General features: G+C 33.4%; 1 protein-coding gene across 2 annotated transcripts; it reads right to left on the bottom strand.

The window, feature by feature from the left end:
* Positions 1-2,779: 2,779 nt before the first annotated feature.
* LOC107465964 (uncharacterized) lies at positions 2,780-8,686 on the bottom strand. 2 transcript variants are annotated; one of them, XM_016084952.3, is made up of 12 exons: positions 8,443-8,686; positions 7,474-7,526; positions 6,731-7,002; positions 6,584-6,658; positions 6,443-6,501; positions 6,156-6,291; positions 5,219-5,403; positions 4,641-4,739; positions 4,413-4,502; positions 3,713-3,867; positions 3,374-3,475; positions 2,780-3,247 (listed from the first exon to the last, which is right to left on the bottom strand). In XM_016084952.3, exons 3-12 carry the CDS (start codon positions 6,981-6,983, stop codon positions 3,106-3,108), a joined length of 1,296 nt encoding a protein of 431 aa, XP_015940438.1. In that variant the 5' UTR covers positions 6,984-7,002; positions 7,474-7,526; positions 8,443-8,686; the 3' UTR covers positions 2,780-3,105. The 2 variants fall into 2 exon arrangements, with proteins under 2 accessions (XP_015940438.1, XP_052110547.1); XM_052254587.1 differs by having other exon boundaries at positions 6,731-6,999.
* Positions 8,687-9,214: the final 528 nt, after the last annotated feature.

Raw genomic sequence — 9,214 nt, 5'->3', positions numbered from 1 at the left:
GAATTCACCGACATTATCAAGACGAATTACTTTGATTGAATTTTCTGGAAATTGTGCTTTTAATCGAATAATTTGAGCCAGTAATCTCGCAAACGCAAGGTTGCGAGAAGACAATAAGCACACATGTGACCATCTCGAAGATGCGTCTATCAAGACCATAAAATATCTAAAAGATCCACATGGTAGATGAATAGGTCCACATATATCACCTTGAATTCTTTCTAGGAATTCAGGAGACTCAAATCCAATCTTTACTGGTGATGGCCTTAAAATTAAATTTCCCTAAGAATATGCAGCACAACAAAATTCACTAGATTTAAGAATCTTCTGGTTCTTTAGTGAATGTCCATGGGAGTTTTCAATAATTCTCCTCATCATGGTTGTTCCCGGATGACCCAATCGGTCGTGCCAAGTTATGAATTCATTTGGGCTAGTAAACTTCTGGTTTACAGTGGCATGTGATTCAATTACACTAATCTTTGTATAATATAAACCAGATGAAAGTGAGGGCAACTTTTCTAATATAACCTTTTTATTTGAATCATGAGTTGTGATACATAAATACTCATGACTTCCCTCATTTATTATCTCAATATGATATCCATTTCGGCGAATATCTTTGAAACTCAACAAGTTTCTTAGAGACTTCGTAGACAATAGTGCATTATTTATTATAAATTTTGTTCCTTCAGAAAATAAAATTATAGCTCTTCTGGAGCCTTCTATCACATTGCCTGAGCCAATAATAGTATTAACACATTCTTCTTTTGGCACAAGATGGGTAAAATATATATCACTTTTGAGAATAGTGTGCGAACTTGCCCTATCCGCAAGGCAAATATCTTCACTATAAGTCCTTGCTATTCTCTTCAAAGACAAATAATAATAAAATGAGTAGTATGCACAGTTAAATTGAATACTTGATCGGAATTATTTTTCTAAGAAACACTGTACATAAAAATAATGTCATATACTAAAATTTTATTTTAAAACATGACACATTTAATGATTTCAAAAGTCATAAATATTAATATTTCATTATTTATATACATCATATTTGAAATTCAAATACATAGAAAATAAAACTTAACAATAAGTTCTTTACATTATTTATTTACATGGATACTTAACAATCTCGGATATTAAACTATTCCATCATTAATCAAATGGCCAATATTTCCTTCAGGATCCTCAAGAAATCAGATACATCATAATGAGAAGTGAAATTTTCAGCATCATTTGAAATAAAATTTGTTTCCTTTCCTTTGTCATCCTTTTTCAAAGATGCCTAGTAAAGATCGATTAAGTGCCTTGGGGTACGACAGGTACGTGACCAATGACCCTTTCCACCACAACGGAAACACTTATCCTCAGTTGATTTATTCGGCCCAATATTTCTTTCTTTATCCACTTCTGGTGAGATCATCTCTTTTGAACATAATTCATTTTTCTTCCATAATTTTTCTTGTTATTAAAAACTTGCCATTTACCTCTTCTGGGGTAATTATTTGCTGCATTACTTCAGGAAATGGCACGGCGCCAGCTGGGCGCGTTTCGTGATTCTTTAAAAGCAACTCATTGTTGCGTTCAGCAACAAAAAGGCAAGAAATTAACTCAGAATATTTTTTAAATCCTTTTTCTCGATACTGCTGCTGCAGGAGCACATTCGAGTCATGGAAGGTTGAGAAAGTTTTCTCCAACATATCATGATCAGTTATCTTTTCCCCACATAATTTCATTCGTGAGGTGATTCGAAACATTGCAGAATTATATTCATTTATGGATTTAAAATCCTGCAGACGCAAGTGCGTCCATTCATATTGGGCTTGAAGAAGTATTATCGTTTTTTGATGATTATACCTTTTTTCAAGGTCTTTCCAAAGATCTGCAGGATCTTTTAATGTGAGATACTCATTTTTCAATCATTCGTCAAGATGACGACGAAGGAAAATCATGGCTTTGGCTTTATCCTTCTGGGATGCATTATTTTCAGCCTTAATGGTATCTCCAAGATCCATTGAATCAAGATGAATTTCAACATCTAATATCCATGATAAATAATTGTTTCCAGATATATCAAGAGCATTAAATTCAAGATGAGAGAGCTTTGACATAATGAAAATTTGTTACCTGAGTCTTCCTAAAAATTTGATCAGAGTCTCGTGCTGATAATGTATTGTAAATATATAAAGAGAGAAGTATTTAGTAAAATTGGAACGTAAAGAGAGAGAATTGATTTGTTTATTACCGTTGTTGTGTTCTTTGCTTCATATCATACTCCTATTTATAGTCACATAAAAGTTGTGCTTTCAAATGTAATTAAATATGGTCTTCCTTTGATAAAAGCAAATTCTATATCAAAAAGGTTGGCCACCTAGAATTGTGAAAAAAGTCATAAATCATTAAATGGGCATCCACCCATCATAACAAAATTATATTTTTTTTTTCTTTTTATTAGTTTCTTGTAATCAGCATCGAAAAATAGTTTTAGTAGTAACTTGAAGTTCCCATGATCTGTATGCATCAAATTTTTTCTTCTTTCTTGGTTTTCCTATATATTGTTTTTGAAGGACTTAATTTGTATGTCAGTGTAATCTGTTTATTTTATAAATGTGGGGTTCTCCTTTGTATCAAGTATCAACCATCAATGGCTACGAGTATGGCCTTCTTAAATTCTACAAATTGTTAGACTTTTGACACCTAAAATCAAATTATTCTTTCTCTGCAATGCAAAATTCAACCTTACACAAATCACATCTATAAATATTTCAACAGATGCTTTGAAACAAAATAATAGTAATGTTCTTATTAATGTCAATGAAACCCTTTCCTGGGGCCTTAGTACACAACTTGCATTCAAACATATTTTCAAGCTCTAACTCCAGTTGCAGGCCTGAACCCTTTTTTTTTTCCTTTGAACAAATTTATGGGGGGAGAAAAAAAGGTTAGGTACAGAAAAAGTCAGAAATAGCTATCTTTTTTCTTTTTTTTGTTCCTTCTATTAACAAGAATTGAGAAATCACCCTTCTGAGCTTGAAGTTGAACTTTGCATTTCTTTCAGATGAGATGACCTTTCTGCAATTTTAGAGGTTTTATAATTTCTTTTCACACTTTGATATGGTTTGGTGCAGTTTGTATCCCATTCACATTTTCTGTTCTCCAAGAGGCATCCACTTGAGGAAGTTGATATTCATCCGGTTTCAAGGCCAATGCAAAATCGGGCAATGTCGGCGCTGTCTCCATGATTCTGTAGTAAAGTTGACAAAGAAAACACAAGATTTTCATTAGTACACTGTAATTCCTTGATTTAAGAATGAATCTCTGCAAAATTAATTTTAGGAGACAATTTAATCGTTCGGTCTATAAAGTTTACCTTTCGTAAGAGTACAGATCGCGGTTGATTCGCACCTTGTTTGAAGTATCTTTAGGAATCTTCTCAGAGAGATATTTCATAGTACCCCAAAGTGGCGCATTTCTGCAACATGAGTGGCAATTAGATGGACCATAAGAGAAGAAAAGAGAGAAATAAATGAATAATAACCACAGTCGTCCGGGGTGCCAAGTGACTAGGACCGTTTCATAAATAGGGCGACAACAAGGAGGCCGGAAGAAAACTCCTCAAAGCACTGAAAATACTATGGGATTTTTCTTCTGAGGGTGGAAACAAAGTAGCATATCATATTGGTGCACGTAAGGGGATGCAATGCATTACCTTGACAATGGAGGGGCCGCATTGAATGCCTCGCACAGCTTCTTACTTTCTTTGAAATACTCATCTGCTGCTTGCAAAGCAGCTACAGCCATCCCATGAGATTTCTCTGTATTTCCCTCATCAAGAATCATGCCATGATAATAGTATGCTGCAGCCTGGTAAATTCAATAAAACAAACACACCAAGAACTAAACATCACTTGCTTCGGCTAAGGTTTTTTCTATAATCATCGGTGACTGCACATGGATTTGCCTAAATCAATCTAATATCTTTTATTATTCAGAGTATTTCTTCTCTCGTTCCTCCTTTCCTACCATAGCATTTATTTCAGCAAAGAGATAGTAGATACAATAACACCAACAACACCAATGAACAGCATTTCGTATCTTTCATCACTAGAACCGGAAACGATTTAATCATCCTCTCATCCTCTGGTATTCTTCATTCTATGGCAATATAAGCATCAACTTTGCCATGTATTCCACATATCAGCCACTAGTCTAAATCAGATCTATTGACTAGAATAATTAACTAAAAGCCCCTGAACTTGATCTCCTAAGACATTTTAAGACAAACATTCAACAATGCAAGTTTCCACACTAACTCCATATTTTACATTTAATAATCCATTATTTGAATCAACTTATATTTATAAGCAGCATTTATTGGCCATATCTGGGGGAAGGGAAGGGATACAAACCTTTGCCTCTACATACTTCCATTTCACAAAATGACGGTGCTTTTCGCCCCAACCATTCCCTAATGGAAGGTTCGTAATATTGTCTTGAGCCTGTAAAGTGGAAAACATCTAATGATAAGGGAAGGGAGAGATGATCAATAAAGTTGGCAGACAATTCAATACAATCATGTAGTAAAGGATTTATCAATATAATAAAATAAAATAAAGTAAATAAATTAGCATTTGTACCTGTTGCCAATATTTCACCATCTCACATGCAAGCCTACGCTTTACAGCAAGAGTGGCTTTCGTACTATCAATTGCCATTCCAAGTTGGATATCTACACCCTATTAAAAAATGGGAGAAACGAACAATTAAACATTGAAAATAGACAATGGTGGGTGGGAGATGGGGGTAGAGAGAATATCTGTACATAAACATGTTCCTTTTCAGGCTTCTACTCAATCTTGATATCATTTTTCAAGACATACCGCGCAACATGTGCTAATAGTTAAATTTACTTTTAATATTTTTGTTCATTCCAATCTATTAAACTTTTAACTTCAAGAAAAGAAATCAGTGTGGTTTTTTGGGTTGATCGATAGATAAGGCCTAGCAAAAACAATAGTTATATGAGAAGAACAGTGAGCAAGAATTTTTCCACATTAACTCGAGTTACAAAACAAATTGATTTAATACTTATGGTGTATATGGCAGGGTTTCTATTATTCATTTTTGGCCAGATATCTTCCAACTTATGCATGATCAGTGAACTACAACAGACATGCAATTCATTTTCAGTCAATACAAATGGAAATATTACTACCTGTCCCAATGCTTGTAGACAGAGTGCTCGAAGAACTCCTTCTGCGAGGTCTACTGGTAGATTTCTCCTGAAATTAGAATCAAACACCAGCATGTTAATAAACATCAAAGAAAGAACGTGCCTAACGGCACAATCCAGATACCCAGCAGCCTTTAAGAATATGTCAACCGAAGCTCGTCTGCTTTCTGCTAATAATTAGTAATGACCAAAAGTTCAAACTTCACAATAAGACCAATATACAATATGGCATCAATGAAGCAACACCATTTGGAACGAAGTATTGCAGCATATTAGACAAAGTTCTGTTTTCTAGTTAATCTGCTACCAAAATAAATAGGCAGCATTGTGAAAATAATTATGTAAACTTTGTATCATCCAGTCAATAACAAGATAATATTTCCATTATAATTTACAGATAACTTGACATAAAACCACCAAACAGCAGAGTTCTTTACTTCATATGCAAATGTGCATGAACTGTCAGGTTTGAGTCTAAGAAGAATCCATCAACCGTTACACGAGATCAATTAAAAAAGAAAGCAGAATAAAAATGATTTCTCCTCAATTCAGGAAGAAATGTAACAAATCAGCAATTAGTAGTTGCTATTATACCTCTATGCTGTGATATTGTTGGTCCATGAATCAAATTTAATGATAATATAGAATATAAATTATCAAGCGAAGGACAACAAAATCACACGAAACTCACAAAGTAGAAACAATATTTATAGAAAACTTCGAGAATATTTTATTGCTGTTTCTGGTTAATCTGCAAAGCAGTGATGTATTGGGAAAACAGACTTCTCCAGTTGGAGGCCAAGACTAATTTGACTAATTTTATTTTATTTATTTTTTATTATTTATTTATTTATTTTTGGATGTATGGTGAAATAAGAGCAACTAAAAAGAAAACCAAGATTTTTTTGGTATTTCTCACCTTCTGATACTTTTGGCTGATAACCATCAGCAGATGTTCTTGGAAGAAGTAACAAATTAGCTTGCGATAGAGATAACGTTGCCATCAAGTGCAAAACTGACAACACTTCATACCATGCATTAGACATGGCTGTTTCCTGGAGAGAGAGAGAGAGGGGAAAAACACCGAAACAAAGGGTAAGTGTGAATAGACAATGGTCAGCAACCTTAAGTCTTGAAATTAATAGTCAAACCAAAACTGAAATGCCGAGGAAAAAAAGAAAAACAAGTCATGAAGACATGAATTACCTCTGCATCATCTTCCTGATTCACCCAAACAAATTGTACTTTATATTGTAAATGGCACCCTGCACAACAAAGATAAGCAATTAATCATGGCTCATAGCTAGGACATGCATCTTGTACAAAGACACGAAACACATGCTTTACCATCTTTGACTAATCCCAAAAGTACTGGTAAGTAGTCTTCAAGAGCTTGCTGGAGATCTGCCAATGTTGAACCTCCTGCGGACACAACTCGTAGGTAACTTTGCACAACTTAGTTATTAAATACACTTCATCCTTACAAAAACTAACCATGTTGTGTGGCACTTTTTTTTTTCGTTCTTGTGATTGTAGGACCTTCTTGGCTGGCCATTACAACTATACGAGTTCTAAGAGCAGACAGGCGTTCCACTATATTTTTCGACAAGTGATCACCGAGCGACTGTGAAAAATCAACAGGTTTAGGAATTCTTAAGCCAGGAACATAGACAGAAACTTCTCCAATACTCCCTGGCCTCCTTCTATTTCCACCTGAATCCTTTGGAGTAGAGGCGAAACAACCCATGTCCCAAGTGCGACACCTGCTGATATAAATAAGGAAAAGTATATCACCTCCAGAAATCTTGTATTCCAATGCCTACAACATGCACTTTGGAACAAATTGATGGGCATAACATTATTGGAAACAAAGGATGATGATTCATTGATCAAAGTTCAAAGAGTTTCAAGAACACTTAGAAGCAACATCTGAAACTACAGAAGAACCATCTGACATGACTAATTAAATGTCAACCAACAAAGAAGTGGTTGAAGGCTACTCACGAGCAGCATTACATTTTAACTTGTACCACTAGTTCTCCATATTATTTTTTTTTAAAAAAAAATAAATGACATTTAATTCAACAGCATTTTCATTTTTCGTTTATTTTGGCATTTTTCGGCAGCATAAATGGTTCACTCTTCTTTATCCACTTCCCTATATAAGCCAAACCAAAAAAGATATACAATCTTAAACCATAATTAACAAATATGCACCAAACATTAATCCAACTAACCTTGTCCTTTGCCTTGGCAACTCTCTATTTCAGGTCAAAAGTTCTTGTATTCTCTGTGCCAAAAAAAAAAATCACAAGAATAGCATTTAAGTATATAAACAAAATACAAAAACCAAAAAAGCAACTATATCACATGAATGGCATGAGAGATGCCAAGTGTGGTCCGTGTCAATGTTTTTGTTGTAAGAATTAATAAGAAGAAGAAAAGAAAAGAAAAAAAGTTTTTTGAAAAGATTACACCAATTAATTCATGGTGATAAAAAACCATAAAAAGTAGCATTATCCCGTGCACCCCATTAACATAACACTTAACAATAGAACCCCCGACATATGCAACAATTCAAGGTTCAAACCAGAACATGGTTAACTTGCACAAGGTAAAGTAACTTAAAGCAAAAGGCTTTTTTGGATCAAAAATTTGGAACAAGGAAACAGATGAAAATCAGCAAATGGATTAGTAACTTGTGAGTAAAGGGTCTTCAATGAAAATCCAAACAAGCAAAGCATTGCAGAAGCGCAAGGGTAAAACTTGCATTGATTAAAGGAAGGAAGCTTGAACATTAAAAGCACTTTTCCATAAAATAAATAATGTTACAGTATTCAAAGAGAAAACTAACTAACAAGTATAAGTTCAAAACTTTTGAAAGGTATTGAAAACAATGCTCAACTCGGGTGTTGAAAAACAACAAAGAATCTTAGATTTCAGAACATGATTGAAAAACAAATGAAGGAGGAAAGAAAGATCCTTTTTCAGAATTCAATACAATATTCAGTACACAATAAACTAAACTGGTTTGAGTAGTTTTTCACAGCAAGGTAAGGGTACTAATCCAAAGCAGCATCAACCCGTAGGAAAACGAAAAAGGAAAAGAAAAAGAAAGCACTGGTTTTGGAGAAGTGATTACTACACAGAATTTCTATTCACAAAATTCATGCCCCATAATTGCATGCTATTTTGAGTCTTCTTACCATGAAAAATATGAAGTGCTGTCAGTAACTGAGCAGAAGCAGAATGAGTCAAAATTGAAATTCAAAAATTTCAGAATCAAAGGAACACTAAGATTGAAAAGGGAAGAACTTGAAGGTTCCCAGAAGAAATAGTGCCCTGTAGCTGAAGTCTGAAGATGTGCAAAAATCAGAATTGAAAACAAAAGCGATTCTTTCAGAGAGAGAGAGAGAGAGAGAGAGAGTCTTTCTTTGAGCCAAAAAAGAAAATGAAAATTGGGATTATATTTTAATTATTATTTATTATTATTGATGCTACATTATATCTATATATACATTTATACATAATCTAATAGGTGACATTATTTATTACCAATTATGTATTCGTGACGCAGCCAAAGTTGTGACACAAATCCAGCCACCACTTGAGATCAGCATTAGCAGTAACTAGGATCATTAAGAATATTTAAATTTTATAACAAATCCTCTCAAATAAACGATTAAAAAAAACTTTAACTTTAGACTGATTTAGTAATTAATTTATTAATACATTTAAATAAACGTTGATAATTCGAATTTTATTTTATATATACAGTAATTTATTAATCAGTAATAAATTTTTAAATAAAATTTTAATTCGTCACAAATTAATTATTAATGCGTCAAATTGAGAGATATTATAAAAAATTAACTATTAAAATTAAAATATAGTAATTTATCGATAATATAAAAATGATATATGTAATGAACTAAAACTTAATAAAGTGTTTATTTTTATATTAAATTCATTTTATTA

The sequence above is a fragment of the Arachis duranensis genome, chromosome 9 (genome assembly GCF_000817695.3).
Source record: "Arachis duranensis cultivar V14167 chromosome 9, aradu.V14167.gnm2.J7QH, whole genome shotgun sequence".
Taxonomy (NCBI): domain Eukaryota; kingdom Viridiplantae; phylum Streptophyta; class Magnoliopsida; order Fabales; family Fabaceae; genus Arachis; species Arachis duranensis.
The sequence above is the reverse complement of the archived record's forward strand: the minus strand, read 5'-3'. Positions and strand labels throughout refer to the sequence as shown.